This window comes from Papio anubis, chromosome 2, assembly GCF_008728515.1.
Source record: "Papio anubis isolate 15944 chromosome 2, Panubis1.0, whole genome shotgun sequence".
Classification (NCBI taxonomy): domain Eukaryota; kingdom Metazoa; phylum Chordata; class Mammalia; order Primates; family Cercopithecidae; genus Papio; species Papio anubis.
Window position 1 is genome coordinate 41,606,593 of NC_044977.1, and position 19,994 is coordinate 41,626,586.

The 19,994-nt window shown below is 38.9% G+C and overlaps 2 protein-coding genes across 7 annotated transcripts in view; one reads left to right on the forward strand and one right to left on the reverse strand.

Annotated features, from left to right (window-relative positions):
• Positions 1-6,108, reverse strand: part of IQCB1 (IQ motif containing B1) — a 73,955-nt gene extending 67,847 nt beyond the window's left edge. Inside the window, exons 1-2 of one of the 2 annotated variants that reach the window (XM_009200088.3) lie at positions 5,996-6,108; positions 5,420-5,510 (exon numbers count right to left, since the gene is read on the reverse strand). The gene's annotated coding sequence lies outside the window, so the exon portion shown is untranslated. Of the gene's footprint in view, positions 1-4,809; positions 5,511-5,995 lie in introns of both variants that reach the window. The other variant, XM_021934101.2, reaches the window with a different exon arrangement.
• A 106-nt stretch (positions 6,109-6,214) lies between these two features.
• EAF2 (ELL associated factor 2) overlaps positions 6,215-19,994 on the forward strand; it is a 59,704-nt gene continuing 45,924 nt past the window's right edge. For all 5 annotated transcript variants that reach the window (XM_021934103.2, XM_009200090.3, XM_021934102.2 and 2 more), the window contains exons 1-2: positions 6,215-6,421; positions 15,410-15,504. In XM_021934103.2, coding sequence (XP_021789795.1) covers positions 6,313-6,421; positions 15,410-15,504 — 204 coding nt within the window. In that variant the 5' untranslated portion in view covers positions 6,215-6,312. The remainder of the gene's footprint in view (positions 6,422-15,409; positions 15,505-19,994) is intronic.

Here is a 19,994-nt window from a genome sequence, read left to right on the forward strand (position 1 = left end):
CAGCTATAGCAGGTATTATTTATTGTGCACTCACTAAGAGTCAGGAACTGTGATAGGAGCTTCACATTCTCTGTCTAATCTGCACAATAATTCTAGGATAGGAATTAACTTCCTTTAATTGTACAAGAAAAACTGCAAAAAAGAGCTAACATGACAGGCCTAAGACTACTATCCTTTCAAAGGTGTGCTTACAAGGTTGGCCCTTGACTAGCATCTAGAACTTGGATTTCAGGAGGGTTTCTACCATTCTTTGATAAGAGTGGCTCCCTGTGCCTAAAACTGTTTATAAAAAATAATGTGGTTCATGCTGAATACCTGCTTTCCTTCCAGGAGTCTTAGAATTCTGGTATATGCCAGCCAAGAGTACCTATATAAAGGGTGCCTATGTGGCCATCCTCCAATAAAAATTCTGATCACTGAGTGTCTAGTTGAGCTTCCCTGGTAGACAACGCTTCAAACATGTTGTCACAGCTGGCTGCTGGAGGAGTTAAGCATATCCTACGTAACTCCACTGGGAGAGAACTCAGAAGCTTGTACCTGATTTCCTCTGGATTTCACTCAATATGCTTTTTCCCTTTGCTGATTTTGCTTTATTTCCCTTCACTGTAATAAATCATAGCTGTAAGTACACTATATTCTGAGTCCTGTGAGCCCTCCTAGTGAAGCACTGACCTTCAACACACTAATGCTCAGTAATGTTACATAAATATAAGATAATCAGTGATTGCTTCTAAATAGTATAGTGAAGGCCAAGTGCAGTGGCTCACGCCTGTAATCCCAGCACTTTGGGAGGCCAAGGTGGGTGAATCACTTGCAGTCAGGAATTCAAGACCAGCCTGGCCAACATAGTGAAACCCCATCTCTATTAAGAATACAAAAATCAGGTGGGCATGGTGGTGCGTGCCTGTAATCCCAGTTACTCGGGAGGCTGAGGCAGGATAGTTTGAACCCAGGAGGCGGAGGATGCAGTGACCGGAGATCACATCACTGCACTCCAGCCTGAGCGACATAGCTAGACTCTGTCTCAAAATAATAATAATAAAAAATAAATAAATAGTATATTGAATAAAATCAATTCTCCTAACATTAAAAAACAAGGTCCACATCCTAATTGTTGCTAAAATTTTCTCTATGTAAAAAAGTCCGTCTCTACTAAAAATACAAAAATTAGCCGGGCGCGGTGGCAGGCGCCTGTAGTCCCAGCCACACAGGAGGCTGAGGCAGGAGAATGGCGTGAACCCGGGAGGCGGAGCTTGCAGTGAGTGAAGATTGCGCCACCGCACTCCAGCCTGGGCGACAGAGCAAGACTCCGTCTCAAAAAAAAAAAAAAAAAAAAGTTTAAGGCAGGAGAATCACTTGAGAATAGGTGTTTGAGACTAGCCTGGTCAACAAAGCAAGACTCTGTCTCTAAAAAAAAAGTTTTAAAGCATTTGAAGCTCAAAGATATCTTCACATAATAAAAGTGTATTTTCTTATTTATAATAAAGCTAACATGTATCAAATGTTTAATATAAGCTAAGCACTGTGTTAATATACTATACACCGTCTTATCTAATCCTCACAACAGGGCTATGAAGTAGAGCCCGTGATCATTTCCAAACGTACATATATACATATACATATATATGTTTTTGTCCACAGTTCCTGGCTCATAACTCCCATAGCCTTTGTTACAATATTGTTATGTTAGGGTGCTTTAGGCCTCAGAAAACAGAATCTATCTCTGACTTTCTCCTCTCCTCCTTTCACCTGCTCCTTCTCTCCAAAGCAGAACTCTAATCATCCCTGCCTTTCTCTGACCTATCTTGTCTAGTTGTAGGTCATAAGACCCCTGTTTCAGAATGGGTCTTGCCCTGTATCGTGGAAGGAGTGCTGCATAGAGAAGCCAAGAAGAATCTGAGCAGCCAGGCCTTGCTGGGTCTCCCACTCAGTCTATTAGTATTAGATCATATCTTTTTTTGTCCAATCACATTTCCAAAATGATTGTCCACACTTCAGTCATGCCTATCCAATGAAATCTCCATAAAAGGCTCAAGAGGATGGGGTACAAAGAACTTCTGCATAGCTGAACATATGGAAGTTCCTGGAGGAACCTCCCGGATATCACACCCAGGGAGGACATGGAAACTCTGTGCCCCTTCCCATACTTCACAGTATGCATCTCTGTATTTGTATCCTAATATCTTTTTTTTTTTTTTGAGACAGGATCTCACTCCTGTTGCCCAGGCTGGAGGGCAATGGTACAATTATGGCTTACTGCAGCCTTGACTTCTCGGGTTCAGGTGATTCTCCCACCTCAGTGTCAGTCCCAGTAGCTAGGACTATAAGTGCAAGCCATGACGCTCAGCTAATTTTTTGTATTTTTAGTAGAGACAGAGTTTCTCCATGTTGCCCAGGGTCTCTGTAATATCTTTATAATAAACTGGAAAACATGTTTCCCTCAGTTATGTGAGCTCCCCGAGCAAATTAATACACCCCAAGGAGGCGGTGGTAGGATTCCCCATGTATAGCTGGTCAGTCAGAAGCACAGGTAAAACAACCCAGGGCTTGCGACTAGCATCAGAAGTGGGGGCCACTCTTGCGGGACTAAGCCCTAAACCTGAGGGATCTGACCCTATCTCCAAGTAGACAGTGTCAGAACTGAATTAGATGATACCCAGCTTGTGTCTGTTGCAGAATTGATTGCTTGCTTGTTAGTGGGAGAAATCTCCACACATTTGGTCACAGAAGTCTTTTGTGTTGTCATGATGTGAGAGCAAAAACTGTTTTTCCATTCATATATCTCTTATTAGGTACAATATAAATCATTAAAAGACAGGTTTGCTGAAAATACTTTAAAGAAAGCCCAGTGCAACTCCTGGCACATAGTAATCACAAAACTTTCAAAGAGAGTGCATATAGTTATCTCATTCTTTCCAAATGGCTGCAGTATGCTACATTTCCTTTTCAAGAATGCAGCAAAATATATCTAAACATCACCTCTACTGGAGGTCACTCAAGCCGTATGCTATTACAAGCAACACTGCAATGAATATACACATTATCCTTTATATTTTTGCCAATCTATTACATGATAATTGGTATGATTGTGTTTTAATTTGTATTTCTTTGATTATTAGGGAGGTCAGCCACATTTCATGTTCACTGGCTATTATTTATGTATTTTCTATTCATATCCTTTGACTATATTTCTATTGGTTTGTCTTACTTTTTTGCAGAAGCTTTTCATACATGGATAGGAATCTTTTCTCTTTTATATTGGTTATAAAATTTTCTCCTTGGTTGTCATTTATTTTTTTAAATTTGACTAGGGGGTCTTTACCATAATTTTACAATTTTTTTTTTTTTTTTTTTTAGAGAGAGTCTCACTCTGTTTACCCTGGCTGCAGTGCAGTGGTGCAATCTCAGCTCTGTGCATCCTCCACCTTCCGGGTTCAAGTGATTGTCATGCCTCAGCCTCCCGAGTAGCTGAGATTACAGGCATGTGCCACTGTGCCCAGCTAATTTTTGTATTTTTAGTAGAGATGGGGTTTCACCATATTGGCCAGGCTGGTCTTGAACTCCTGACCTCAAGTGGTCTGCCCACTTCGGCCTCCCAAAGTGCTGGGATTACAAGCATGAGCCACAGCGCCCAGCCATTTTTACAATTTTTTACATACTGAAATAGAACAATCTTTTCCTTTATGGCGTCTGTCTTTTGTGTCATGTTTAGAACGGTCCTCTTTAACCCAAGAGGTAAAAAACATTCCCCAAATCTTCATGTTTTTCTGGTTTTGTTTTCCTTACATATCTTCGAAAGTAAGGTATTTTTGTGAATGGTGTCAATAAGAATCTGAATTTCTAATGTTAAAGTTATTGATGGATTTAAAAATGCACATAACAGTCCTAAACTCATAAGGTAACTAGTTATGAATAGACAACAAAAACAATCTGAAACGTCACATTTTCATGCACTAAGTATACATACACATACGCAGGGTATCTTTTTGGACTCTACTTAGTTTCTAGTAATTTAATCTGTTTGTCTATTCTTAAGCTAGTACAACATAGTTCATTTTAACATATGTTTGGATAAAATTCACCTCAGAAGGTAAGCTTCATGACGGCAAACTACCTATCCCTTAGAGATGATTAAATGAGTTAATACATGAAAGCAACTGGAACAATTCCTGGCACATAATAAGAGTTCTCCAAATGGTTATTATTAAAGCGCAGCTCTACCATCATACTACATTTAAGACCATCTTTGGTGGCTGCTTGGTTCACAACTATATTGTGATCTTTGGTTCACAACTATACTCCCAGTGGCTAGACTAGTACCTGGCATGTAGCAGGATTTACTAAACACCTGTTGAAAGAATGAGTAAATGCACAAACCTCAGGCGTTCTGAGCCTCAATTTCTTGACTTTCTGTTTTTCTTTTGTTACAATACAGAAAGCTCAGATTTATGGTTGGAAGCCTCTCTAAAGTAAAACAGGCTCAAAACAGTTTGTGCCCTCCTGGCTACCATAATAAAACATCACTAAATCATTATTGTCATCAACAAACATGTTTAGAGCAGTATGGTAGATGTAGGGGACACAAAGATTCCACACAAGACATACTCTCTGCTATTGTTGCGGTTGGGAAAGAAAAGTATGTATATATACGTGTGTACACACACACACATATTAAAAAATATACTTAAGAATATCAGATATATGATAAATGCTAAACAGATGACACAGATAAGAATACAGGCCATAAAGTCAGAGGACTGGGCTTCTCTGATCCACTTTTCTTGCTGTAAACAACATAGCAATTCCTACCTCCTAGAATGATTCTATTTAGAAGAGAAGGCAGCCACCAAGACGGTCTTAAAATGTAGCATTAAGTGTAGAGCTGGACCTTAAATAATAACCATTTGGAGACCTCTTGTTATGCTCCAGGAATTGTTCTAATTGCTTTCATGTATTAACTCATTTAATCATTCCAACAACTCTAAGGAACGGGTACTATTATTTTTTCCCCAATTTGAACAATGAGCATACTTAAACTCTGGAGAATGTAATTAGCTGGCACAAAGTCACACTGTTAAGTATAAAGCAGGGGTTCAAACTGGAGCCACCATCTGGCTTAAAGCATTTAACTACGATATGAAACAGCTTCGGCACACCTTCAAAGGGTAGGATTTACACAGACAGGTTGAAGGAGACATAGTCACCTACCCAAAAATCAATTGACAAATGTGACTAAGGCAGAAAGTGAGGGAGTGCAGTTGGACTGCATAATTCCCCTGAAAAACCACCTGTTATGGAAACCATCCGTAAACTTTCTCTTGAGTGTTTCTCCTATAATTCAACACTTCTCCCATCTTTACATTAAATTCATGAAATTTGACACAAAAAGACAATTATTTATCTATTTTAATGCTACTACCCTGTTGCCAGGCCACTGGGGCCGGCCCAGCCTCTTGATTCTTCTGGAATCACTTCTCCCTCGCCGCGCCTGTTACTGCCTCCACGGATCACTGTGAGGAAAATAAATGAAAAGGAAATTCAGTGCGATCCGGTTGCGGCTGATCCTAAATGTCTGCAGTTCCTGTCTCCTAATCCTCTTTTTCCTCCCCACTACACATCCCCTTCTCCAGTCCTAAGACCACAAGAAACTTCCTCTGATACAAAAAGGTCAGAAAACGATTACTGAGGTAACAGCGTCGCTTCAGTCCAAGGACCGAGATTCTGGGGCCGCGGGGCCCCTTTACTCCAGATTCTAGACCCGGCTTTCGCGCTACCAGGCCTTGGACAAGACACTAGGCCCTGTGCCCGGACACTGCACCTCCCCAGGCCTCAGTTTCCACACCAGATCTCTACAGAGTGGGCGTGAGGGCAGGCCAATTCTCCCGTTAAGAGCTCTCACACGCCGGCTGACTTTGTCAAGAAGCCTGGGGTCCTGGCCTCCCGGTAGGCGCCCTGGGGCCCTCTCCCTCCCCAGCCACCACCTCAGATAAGTTACCTCATCCTCGCTTCGCGTTCTTCCACAAAAGAACCCGGCTCCCACGCCGCACCACAGCGCCGCGGCCTTCCCGGGACAGCCTGCGTCGCGACGCGGGAAGGGGCCTGGAGGCGGGACCAGGGGCCTCGGAGTCAAGGGGCGGAGCGCCCTTTGCCAATAAGCCAATCAGAACGTGAGATGCTCCCGGTGGGGCGGTGCGCGTCGGGCGCGGGGTGGAGTCTGTGGTGACTCGGCTGGCGGGATCAAGTGCAGCTGCTTCAGGCTGAGGTGGCAGATAGTGAGCACCGGCGGCGGAGTTAAGTCAGAGCAGGAGAGTAATGATGAACAGCGCAGCGGGATTCTCACACCTAGACCGTCGCGAGCGGGTTCTCAAGTTAGGGGAGAGTTTCGAGAAGCAGCCGCGCTGCGCCTTCCACACTGTGCGCTGTGAGTGAGGACCGCCCAGGGATAGAGGGGGAGCCTCCCGGGATGGGGGTGAAGAGGCACAAACCCCTCTGGGTTTTGTTCCCACAGTCCGCCTTACATTGTTGGAGACTACGGGGCGGGGAGTGGGGGAGGCAGCGCGATCCTCTACCCTACTCGGAGTCTTAGGGGGTCGGTGGAAGGAATCGGAGTAGAGCAAATGTGGGTAAACCCTGGACAGAGAGCGTTGAGACCAACAGACAGGAAGGGAAAGTGTGAAAAAAGCCTGTAGAGGTGACTGTGGAGACAGACGTGACAGGTGGATGATGCAAGGGTGGACACGAAGATAATAAGGTGACAAATGGGAAAGGACTAAGGACCGAATGCCGGGGAAGTTGAATGCCTTGAGGCTGGTGGGGCAATATCCTCTCTTTTCTTCACTTTTTCTCACCTCTGGCAGATGAGGGTTCTTATTTGGTGTGTTCTTTGCAAAGGGAGAAATTCTCAACCACCCCAATGATCTATATATCTCTTTAGACCCCAGATTTCACTCAGTTATCAAATACTGATTATCAAAGTGTTCGAGGGTGTGTTATTAATTTCTTTATTTGGAAGATGCTTACCTCCCTATGATTTCTATCCTTTGGTTTTCTTTATGTCCTCTGGAACTAGTTTTAATAAATTATTCTCTTTTATGTTGTTGGAGCAGAAAAAGGAGCTCTTTTGCTTTAACAGTTGGATGATATAGATTCCAGGAAGGAAAATATAGCATACAAGTTTTTATGTGTAAGACATTCGTTTTTTGCATAACAGCTGTCATAGAATGGTAGAGCGGGAAGGAAACTTCGAGATCACTGAATCATAACCTCTCATTTTTCTGTGGTAAAATTGTAAGTATTTTTTCACTTCCTTTCCTCAGCCTTGCCCTTCCTTAATATTTCATCATTCCGCCTTTCTCAGTCATTCTGCCCTCGGGTTGTTTAGAGACCTTTATGGTTTTTACTCTGAAATGTTCCACAGTTCAATCAAAACAACTAATTAAAACATACATTCTCCCAAAAGTTTATTTAAGTTGTAGACAATTTAGTTACAGTTACTCAGAGTAAAGGTATGAAGAACCACTGGTTTTAATCCTGCAAGAATATATTTACTAAAAGGGTTTTTTAAAGCAAAATTAACATCCAATTGGTAGACTAAATGGGTGAGATATTTGTGAACAGAAAATCTTCAACAGTGTCCCTTGTTTATTCTTCTTTATCATATACTTTCTCATCCAGAGCTCCCCACAATGAGATAGTTAGTGCTGTGCTGGCTCTGCAGTTTCTCTCTCTCTTCAGTCCAATTTTCTAGAAGTGTGATATGCGTCTTTATCTGGTTTCTCCATGCCTTTTTCTCAAATAGTATCTACTCTCTCCTTTTCTCTTCCTTCTCTGGTACACAATAGTCTTAATATTAATTTTTCAAGTTACAAGGGCTTAAGATTATAAAAATTTGCTTAAGAATATATTTCTACATGATTTGGGTATATATTCTCTTATGTAAGGCACAAACCCCAATTTAAATGAATACAAAATTACCTTTGAAAATAATCTTGCAGGTCCTTCAAAGCCTTTCATTTATAAAGGTTCTGAAAATGCCAGTATCTTGAAAGTCAGAGGATCAGATGATCCAGCTACAAGAATGAAAATAAACAAAAATAAGCAAAACAACAATAATAATGACAATAATAAATAAATAAACAAATAAACGTAGATGTTTGAATACACACTTAGTTCTGTGGAAGATAGAACTATTAGAAAGGTTTTCAGTCCTTCTTTTCTTTTCTTTGTTGTTGTTGTTGTTGTTGTTGTTGTTGTTGAAGCAGGTGTAGTAATGGCACAGAATCATTTTAGATTTATTTAAATAAAACTGCTCATTATTCTTGAGGACAGGTTCATTTCCAATGTAATCTTCACTCTTAAGACTCAGAGTGAGGGATGAAAACTGTAGAATAGTATGAAGCTGATGTTCATACACATAAGGTGGACCTAATTTATAACCAGCCCTCAAGCCAATGTTATTGGAGAGAAAGTAATATTCTGCCTTTATTTACAGGAGCAATTCTGCCTGTCTGATATAAGACTTCAGGCAAACCTGGATGTGAATCCTGGCCTCCACCACCTGACTTTGGGAACATTCTCTAAGCTCTCAACCTCAGTTTTCTTATGGCTAAATGATAATAGTAATATTTACATTTCATGTTTTTTGTAAAGATTAAATAAGGTAGCATAAACAACCTGGCACAATATTTGCCACAGGGTAGAGAATAAATAGTAGTCACCATTAATGTTGAAGAGTTACATTCATATGTGTATGAGGGGTGCTAATGAATGTAATTTAGTCAGACTTTGAAACAGCATTTATCTGGGTTCACCAATAAAAACTATCAAAAAGATAGTCTGCCATGTGGTAGGAAGGGCATGGGATGTTCTATCAATGATAAGCTGAATCCTTAGCAACAGGTGTTTACTGGGTAGAAGAGTTTCAACAACAGGACCTACTAGAATCAATTTTGAATTGGGAGTAGTACTAGTTTTACTATTTATATCCAGATAAGGGAATGAATTGTGAAATCCTAAGTTTGTAAATGACACCACTATTTTGTGTCCTTAAATGATGAGCTAATGAGCAGTGTGGGTTTTGGAGTTGATTGAATTCATTCAAATCCCAGAAAATAAACTGATGATAATAATTGTGGATTCTTATGAAAATATTGACATTATGTGATGCCACAGTCAAAATAATCAGAAAAGCGATAAACATTGGCAGAAAAAATATTAAATACAAAGTAAAAAATGGTTTTCTACTCTTCATGCAATATAATAAGTAATTCCATTGCAAACCTGAAAAAAATTGCATAGATGAAAGAAATCCAGAGAGAATAAATAAATGGTAAAGTTGGTGGTAGGGTTTCCAAACAAAGAAGAACTGAGAAATGAACTATGTAGTCTGGAATCATAGCAACTTAGAAGAGAATACATTTGACATTTAGAAGCATACAGAAAGCATGAACATGAGATTATTCAACAAATTCTTTAATTCTAGAACTAAACCACTTGAAACTCAGAAGTTATATACTTTTTAAAAAGTGTGTGAAGACAAAAGACAACACTGCTTGATATAACGAGTAACAAAGAGTAAAGAGTAGAATTTATTAATCCTAACAGTAGAATAATTATAAATGTAAAGAGATTCAAAATAGTTTTGGTAGATTTATTTATTATGAATTCATGTTTATCATTAAGTAAAGCTAAAGATATTTTGCATACATTTGTCTCTTGCAGATAATCTCATTTACTATAGGCATTTATGTAGGCTTCAGGGACCTTTGAACCCCTTGGGATTATACAGTATTTGATATGTATGTTCATATATGTATTTTTCTGTGGAGAGGATCAATGATTGGTCTATAATTTTCATCAGGTTTTCATAGGGATTTATGACTGACTGTCTCTCATCTCCTAATACTGCTCCCCATATACACACATACAAGTTAAGATCTGTGGATGTAAGACAAATAGGCTATATAATATGAGATAACGTATGTGGCTTGAGTCCCTGACTTCATCATTTATTGACTTCATTACTTTAGAGGAGTTCCCCATTAGTAAAAGTGGGCAAAATGTGCAACCCAAAATTTTGTTGTGAAGATTAAAATTGATAGTATATTGTAATGAAAAAAATCACTTCATAAACACTAAGACAGAGGTTATAGATTAATAGCATATAAGCTGAACTTGACTTTAGAAATGCTTTATTTGCTCCACACCATTGTTGTTTTATCTTGAGTTAGTTGCAAATACCTAACATTCAGGACCTTTTATATAAAAATCTTTTATATAAAAATCTAGATTTTCAGCTTATCTTTAAAAATGATAAACTGGTAACATTGAGCCCATATCTTCTCTTGGCAGCAGTTAGGTGAAGCAGTGTTGTGAGATTGGGCTTACTCATCCTCGATGTCACTATGATTCCCACTGGTCACCTTGACTGCCTGGGTTATCTTGCTGGCCTATCTAAAGCATCATTTAGCTGTAGTTAGATGACAACCATACCTTCCAGTATTTCCCTTTGTGTCACTGTGAGAAAAATATTAGAAGTCAGAGGGCCATAGTTTTATTCTGGGATGTCATTTCTAAGGTTTTAAATATTTATCATAGAAAATCTTTATTGCCAAATATTAATAATGGATGCTGCCTATGAGAACAGAAGTATACTAGTGAAAAGTACAAAAGGAAAATGGCAGTCTACCCTAAAGAGATTGAGAGTTTTGAAGTAGAGGTGAATCTGACCCACAGAAAATAATTAGAAAACAAGCATTTTACACATAATTTAACACCTTATATATACTTAAAATAAGTTTAGAAGTGATTCAGAGAAGAGTGAACAATATGAACCTGAATGAACTACAAGATTTCTTGTATATCTATTACATTAAAGGCACTGTGCTAGAGCCACTATCTGGAGAAATTAAAGTATGAGTACTGTGCTTTAAAAAATTACAATCTAATAGGATATGTCCACGAAAAAGTAAATAATAGGCCAGGCACCGTGCCTCATGCCTGTAATCCCGGCACTTTGGGAGGCTGAGGAGGGTGGATCATGAAGTCTGGAATTAAAGACCAGCCTGGTCAAGATGGTGAAACCCTGTCTCTACTGAAAATACAAACATTAGCCAGGCGTGGTGGCGGGCGCCTGTAATCCAGCTTCTTGGAAGGCTGAGACAGAGAATTGCTTGAACCCAGGAGGCGGAGATTGCAGTGAGCTGAGATCACGCCACTGCATTCCAGCCTGGGTGACAGAGCGAGACTCCCTCAGGAACAGAAAAAAAAAAAAAAAAATGCAGCGAGACTCCCTCAGGAAAAGAAAAAAAAAAAAAAAAATGCCGGTCGCAGTGACTCACACCTGTAATCCCAGCACTTTGGGAGGCCAAGGCGGGCGGATCACGAGGTCAGGAGTTCCAGACCAGCCTGACCAACACGGAGAAATCCTGTTTCTACTAAAAATATAAAAATTAACGGCCTGTGATGGCGCGTGCCTGTAGTCCCAGCTACTCAGGAGGCTGAGGCAGGAGAGTCGCTTGAACCAGGGAGGCGGAGATGGTAGTCAGCCGAGATCGCGCTACTGCACTCCAGCCTGGTGACAGAACGAGACGTCGTCTCAAAAAAAAAAAAAAAAAAAAAAAAAAAAAAGGGGCCGGGCGCGGTGGCTCACGACTGTAATCCCAGCACTTTGGGAGGCCGAGGCGGGCGGATCACGAGGTCAGGAGATAAAGACCATCCTGGCTAACACGGTGAAACCCCGTCTCTACTAAAAATATAAAAATATTAGCTGGGAGTGGTAGCGGGCGCCTGTGGTCCCAGCTACTTAGGAGGCTGAGGCAGGAGAATGGCTGTGGTCCCAGCTACTCGGGAGACTGAGGCAGGAGAATGGCGTGAAGCTGGGAGCAGAGGTTGCAGTGAGCCGAGATCGCGCTGCTGCACTCCAGCCTGGGAGACAGAGTGAGACTCTGTCTCAAAAAAAAAACAAAACAAAAAAAAAAAAAAAAAGGGGGCGGGGAGGGGCGGTAAATAATATCAGGTAGGTAGTTTATGTTAGGTTTTAATTAATGGTTTAGTAAATGCTACGGGAATGGAGAAGAAATTAAGATTCTGGATAGTACGGAAAGAACTGTACCCTGAAATGACTTCAGAGAAGGGGAGACTTTGAAATAGGATTCAAATTCTAAGAGAGCAAAAGGATAGAGAAAAGCAGAAGGGCAGACCATAAGGTATTCCAGTAGTTTAGCTGATTGAAAACTAGCTTGTCCACAGCAAGAATGGAAGGGGATGGCTTTGAAAAATATTAAAGAAGATGTAATAATTAGATGTAAATGATGAAGTACATAGAGGAATATTTAGAGTAATATTTAGATTGATGAGCGGAACTTTGAAGAACAGTTAAAATTAGAAAGTTGAGGACCGCCGGGCACGGTGGCTCCCGCCTGTAATCCCAGCAGTTTGGGAGGCCAAGGCAGGCGGATCACCTGAGGTCGGGAGTTCAATTCCAGCCTGACCAATTTGGTGAAACCCCATCTCTACTAAAAAGAGAAAAGTTGAGGACCAGCCAGGCGCAGTGGCTCATGCCTGTAGTCCCAGCACTTTGGAGGCTGAAAAGGGTGGAACATTTGAGGCCAGGAATTCAAGACCAGCCCGACCAACATGGTGAAACCCCGTGTTTACTAAAAATATAAAAAATTAGGCCGGTCACGGTGACTCAGGCCTGTAATCCCAGCACTTTGAGAGGTCGAGGCGGGCGGATCACGAGGTCAGGAGTTCGAGACCAGCCGGACCAACATGGTGAAACCGTCTCTACTAAAAATACAAAAATTAGCCGGGTGTGGTGGCGCGCGACCGTAATCCCAGCTACTCAGGAGGCTGAGGCAGAAGAATCGCTTGAACCTGGGAGGCGGAGGTTGCAGTGAGCTGAGATCGCACCACTGCACTCCAGTCTAGGAGACAGAGAGACTCCGTCTCAGAAAAAAAAAAAAAAAAAAAAAATTATCCGGGGGTGGTGGTGCGTGCCTGTAATCCCAGCTACTCAGGAAATTGAGGCAGGAGGACCGCTTGAACCTGGGAGACAGAGGTGCAGTGAGCCGAGATCTAGCCACTGCACTCCAGCATGCAGGACAGAATGAGCCTCTGTCTCAAAAAAACAATAATAAATAAAGTTGGGGATCAACAAAGTCCACTAGTATGGGCACCCACATAGGCCATGATGATAACTTATTTATAAATAGTGAAAGCTTTTATGAGGCAGTTACTTCATTTCTACTGTATATATCCATATAAAATGACTTTGGTTATTATTTCAGATTCACAAATGGTATTTGCTAGCCCAAACTAAACTTTTTTTCTCTCTTTGCTGACATTTATATATCTTGGCCAGCCTTTCATCTTTTTATTCTAACTGGGTTTTGTAGTTCTTTTTTCTAGCTTTGGAAAACAGTTGCATCATCTTGGGCAAGGAACTTAATTTTTTCCACCCTCACTTCCCTTATCTGTAAGATAGGGGTATTCACTACTCTTCAGGATTGGTGTGAAGTTTCAAAGTGAACATCATCAGGAAAAACTTTTAAAATTGATCAGCATGTAATAGCTGTTATTATTGTTGTTTTGGTTCATATCTGTGTTCATTCTCTCAGATTTTCTGGCTTCTCTTCTACTTTATCCCTATGATACTTTCTCAAGTTCAGTTCTAATTTTTTTCTCCTCAATAGCACTGTCCTTTCAACAACTGACATTATTTAACACTTATTTCCCTGAGTCCAAACCCTCTTTCAAGCATCTAAAACTTAACACTTTAATTATACCTTTCACTTTTCTCACCTTGCCACTACTAACAAACTCCTCAATTTATTTTCAGTCTGATCTTTATCCTTTGATTCTTCAGTTATACATTCTAGGGATACATTGTAAATCAAAACACTTTCACAGTTCATATTGCTTATGCTATTTTTATATCTGTATCTTAAAATCTAGGAATAAGCATCAAGAATTTAAGAGACAGTTATTGCATCTATTCAGTTTTGAATTAAAGCGCCATGAAGAATAAACTATATTATAAAAATACTTTCTGTAAATTGTTTATATTCATTTGCATTTATGTTTATTTAGGGAATAGAGGATGAATTTCATTTCTTTCAGAGTTGTTATGAGAAGTAAATATGAAGTGTTAAGCATGGTACCTGGCATGTAGTAAGTGTTCCATAAATGTCAGCTATTTTAATTGTCATTGTGAAGCAGGGCCAGCCTTGTTTATTGACAGAGCAATAATTTGATGATTATTGGAAAATTCTCCTTTCCCAAGGTTTGCTAATTATAATTCCCTACATTCCACTTATAAATATCCATTACTTTGGATTTAGACTTTTTGCCTTTGGGGCCTTTTTGTTAATATAAGATGAATCTTTAGGAATGATGGGTAATAACTGGGAGGGGCCTCTGTGGAGCTGGTAATGTTCTATTTCTTGATTTGGTTGGTGGTTACATGTGTCACTTTGTAAAAGTCAAAGGTTAATTTTTGTTCTCTTTTGCATTATACTATATTTTAATAAGGAGTTAATATAATATACCACAGGGAACTATGTATCAGAATTATTAGTTGTTGATGTATATTGGTATGAGTTAGTTTTAAATGGCTTTCATTGCTTAGAGGTTTTTAAGCTTGTTTAACATGTGAAATATCCTAGTAGCCTGAATTTCCTCCTACATGATAGATTTTAATGGCATCATTTGAACTATGATTTAACTCAAAATTAAATTTTACTTTAAGATCTTATAAAGTGACAGATTTGGTTAAATTAGACATCATTTAGTGGTGTACATATTCATGAAAAAACTGTTAAACTAGAAACATTACTTTTTCTTAAGTTTATTCATTAATATGTACTGTATTTGCTATGTATTCATTCATTTTGTTCTGCTAGAATGACAGACAAGTAGCAGTAGGCATCAAAGGTGCTTTAAAAAAAATTTATGGGCCAATATTCATGAACTAAGTCAACAGCCATTAAAAATAGCATAAAAAAGAAAAATTTATGGGAAAAAAGGACTGAAAATTGAAAACATTCTACCTATATCAGTTTTTTAGCAAGTTGTGAAAACACTGACATTATTTACCTTTTAGCAGTAGAACACGTTAGTCAGATTCATCTTGGTCTAAACAGGATTCTATGGAAGCATGAGTGTGAGTAATTCTGTTTTAGAGTTTAGCTATTTCTTTTCCTCAGAATTATGCATACAGAAATAAACAAATAAAATACAAAACAAAATACTTTTTTGTATTTTGTTTGTTCATTTGCAATATGAAGACTTTAAACCATTTTAATTACAAAGCTCTTAAAAATGATTTATCATTCTGAAACATGCTCATAATTTTTATATCCAAATATCATTACATTTTATAAGAATTGGTATTTGTATCTATTTTTAGATGACTTCAAACCTGCTTCTATTGACACTTCTTGTGAAGGATACCTTGAGGTCGGTGAAGGTGAACAGGTGACCATAACTCTGCCAAATATAGAAGTGAGTATTTCTATATATTTAAAGTGATCACTTTTGTGGGATGCTCAGTAAATTTAAATGAAAACTATTGCAGAATTTGTGTAGTGATAATTGGTTAAAGTAATAAGCAGAGAAAAGCAAAAACCATATTGTAAACTACTTTAGGCAGAAAAATCTTAAAATACTTTAGTCCATTTAATAGTTCCAAGAACTATCATAGCAAATGATTTGGAAAAAAACTGGAGTCTAAACAAATATTTATTAAATGCCTACTATAAGCCAGATTTTAAACACTGACCTTAGGATGGTAGCATATCCCTTGCCTTCTAGTCCTAATCTTTTATAGCAGACAGACACAGAAACATCTAGTGTTATAAGTTAGAGCATATACAAAATTCTATGTAACCACATAAGTAGAAGCAAATACTCTACCTGGTGGAATCTTAAAAAGCTTTATAAAGCAAGCAATATTTCAGCTGAGCCTTTAAAGGACAAGTAAGATTTTATTGGGTAGATAAGGAGTAAAATAAGCAAACAGAACAGTATATGAAGGGCTCTGATACTGAAAGAACAAAGAGTTTGTGGAATAAGTGACTTTACATAGTAAATCATAGTATAATGAAAAATGACGGCTGGGCGTGGTGGCTCACGCTTGTAATCCCAGCACTTTGGGAGGCTGAGGCCGGAAGATCACGAGGTCAACAGATCGAGACCATCCTGTCCAACATGGTGAAACCCCGTCTGTACTAAAAATACAAAAATTAGCCCGGTGTGGTGGCGCGCACCTGTAGTCTCAGCTACTCGGGAGCCTGAGGCAGGATAATTGCTTGAATCCGGGAGGCAGAGGTTGCAGTGAGCCGAGATCACAACACTGCACTCCAGCCTGCCAATTGGCGAGAATCCGTCACACACACACACACACACACACACACACACACACAAAGAAAAGAAAAGAAAACAAAGAAAAGAGAAGAAAAAAGAAAAATGGGCCAGGAGCGGTGGCTCACGCCTGTAATCCCAGCACTTTGGGAGGCCGAGGTGGGTGGGTCACCTGAGGTCAAGATCAGCCTGGCCAACACGGTGAAGCCCGTCTCTACTAAAAATACAAAACTTAGCAGGGCGTGGTGGCTCACGCCTGTAGTTCTAGCTACTCGGAGGCTGAGGCAGAAGACTTGCTTAAACCCGGGAGGCAGAGGTTGCAGTAAGCCAAGATCGTGCCACTGCACTTGAATCTGGGCTACAGAGCGCGCCTCCTTCTCACAAAAAAAGAAAAAAGAAAAAAAAAAAAGTCCGGGTGCGGTGACTCACACCTGTAATCCCAGCACTTTGGGAGGCTGAGGCGGGTGGATCATGAGGTCAGGAGTTTGAGGCCAGCCTGGCCAACATGGTGATGCCTCGTGTCTACTAAAAATACAAAAATTAGCCAGTCGTGGTGGTGGGCGCCTGTAGTCCCAGCTATTTGGAAGGCTGAGGCAGGAGAATCGCTGGAACCTGGGAGGCAGAGGTTGCAGTGAGCGGAGATCACGCCACTGCACTCCAGCCTGGGCGACAAAGTGAGACTCCATCTCAAAAATAAATAAAGAAAGAAAAGAAAAGAAAAAGAAAAATGATTGATAGCAACAGAGACTAGAAAAGTAGGTCAAGATGAAATTGTGAAGGATATTTTATGTTGTAATGTAGAATTTGAACTTTAACCCATAGGTATTAGAAAACCATTCCAAGTTTTAATACACAGAGGTAACATGATTAGATTTGTTAGATTAGAAAATCTCTTTCTTTTTAAAACCATTCCTCAAACTCTGGCTGAAAGTCCAATGATTAGAATTCTAATGATTCGATTGTATTTTTGAAAGAACTTCAGCTGGAGTTTGAGGAGTGGTTTTAAAAAGAAAGAGACTGTCAGGGAGGCCCTAACCAAAAGTTTTGTCCATTAAAAAAATTTCCAGATGTATCCAAGTAACGGTACCAAATACTATTTGCATAAAAATACAAGTTCTTTGTTGTATGCTCTAGTTTTCTCAGTCCTTGAGTTAGAAATTTTTGAGTATTCAGCTTGTTTCTTTTGCTTTTTGCTTTTCTTTTATACTGACTTTATTCTCAGAAAAAATCAAGACTGTAACTTTATACTTCAATATATAAAGAAAATGCTAGATTTTTTTGAGATTTTTTTCTTTGTTTTGTTTAATTTTTGTAATAGGAGTGGTTTTGTGCTAGTCCATCCACATTCTCCTTTATGCATTAATGAGATGGTTTACCATGGTTATATGTATAGCAAGTAAACTCTGTATCCTCTCATCTGCTGTCTTTTTCTTATTTTTATCAGTTAACCATTTATTGAGCACCCACTGTTATGTCAGACTGTATCAGTTACTATCTCTGGAGATTTTCCTAAGGCTAATTAAATGTGTAGGGGCTTTTTGTTGAATATTTCCATTTGTTCTTTCTGGAACTGAAGGAAATAAAAAATACTTAGTATGAGATGTTGTAGATAAGTTAATCTTTCTATTACTCTGTTATGAAAAATTGTTCAGGTTCTAGTATTTCTAAAACAATTTGGAAATTTAATCTCCAGTAACCTAAGGCTTCTTTGCTTTATGATGTTTATTAAAGAAAAACCTGAACCAACCACCGTATTTTAAGAGTTTAAAGCCTCACGTTAACAGTAGGAACCATCGCACCGTTGCACTCCAGCCTGGGCAACAAGAGCAAAACTCTGTCTCGAAAAACAAACAAACAAACAACAACAACAACAAACAGGAACCACTATCTATTGTCTCAGGCTATATAGTATTATTGATCAGTAATGATTGGTTTGCAGAATCACTTTAGTTGGATTTTTTTTTTTTTTTTGCCAAGTAGAATATTGTTTTCTCAAGTTGCCATCCTCCCATCCTCATCCCTTGCATTGCTCTTCTACTACAAACAAATGGGGATTGTTATGTTTAATAATAAACCCTTGTCATTCACTCATATCTTGCTTTAACCAAGAGTTACCATCTTCCAGGTGTTTGGTTATGGTCTCAATTGAAATATGTCTTAAAGGAAGCACAGTTATAGGAGGCCTATGTTTTCAAGCCTGAAAAGTGTAAATTTCAGAAATTGTAAAGAAATCATTTGGGAAAAAGTCACTACCACCACCACCACCCCTTTCCACAAGCCCCCAGAGATATGTCCAAAAAAGAATATGCCTCAGTATTTGTGTGTGTGTATATGCATGGACATTCTGTGTGATAAGTCATATTCTAAGGTAGCTGCCACTGGGAATACAGAAGTAGACTAGACATAGTCAATATCCTGAAACATTTTATCATTTAATGGGAGAGACAGAAAATAACTGATTAAAATGTAGACATCTAAGAACTATAAAAAGGTATACATAGAATATTATAGAAACAGGAAAGAGAGGTATCTCAACCAGGGTACAGGGAGAACACATCAGGATACACTGAATTTTGAAGATGAGTTAAAATTACCCAGGTAAAGGAGAGAGGGAAGGACATTTTAGTCAGAGAAAAGAAAAAGACAAGGACTAAGATACGACAACAAAAGAAAGTTTGTTAAACATTTGAAGAACTACATATAATGCCTAGTGGCATATATGTAGTTACGTATGTAGGCGTATGTGTAGGCTAGGTTACAAGGGGTGCATATGAGGACAAGGTGGGTAATATTTAGATATTTAGGAACCAGATTGATAAAGGGTCTATTATATAATATAAATTAATTATAACTCATTTAAACAGTGAGAATGAAAGAGTTATTTAGATCACCATTTGTCAAAAGCAAATATTGTTTCTCCTGGGTATGTAGTCCTTGAACAATCTTGAATAACAATGGAAATTATATTCTCAAATAGACTTTGTGAGGGTTTTCCCCCTCCACTTAAAGAACATCTTTAAGCATGTAGGAGATTTGCTTTTCTTCAGTCTTCTTAATTCTGTTGGTATTTTGTGGAAATGTAATGGTTATTAGTTTGAAGCATTTAGATTCTTCTATTTTCTATATGAACTTGCTTTCATCATCCTGGTATAACTGCCTAGGAAGCTTAGAGTCAGACCATAAAATAGAGCTTTTATTATATTACGATTTTAAGAGTACCTTTGGTTCTTTGGTAGGGTAGATTTTCTAATTCCATTTGTCTTAGGTTTCTATGGTATTACCAAATAGAAGAAACTAATAAAAACGAACACTAATAGTCTGGTTAAATAGTGGGCATTTACAAATCTCTCTTCCTTACAAACAATTCTCCATGATTGCTATAAAATTTCAAAGTGTTGAATTTTGAAAGAAAAAGTTTTACTTACTTTGACTGTTAAGATTTGTCATTGGTGCTGAGATTGGCATATTTTTAGCGTTGACTCTTTATCTTACGAGGTACTTCTGTGGGCTTTTATGAAATAGCCCACTGGAAACTTTTAACTATCTATTATTCAGGCAATGCATTTCTAGTGGTTATGTATAATTTAACCCTCAAAACCTATACTTATGAGGCTCCTATATGTATGAGGGGT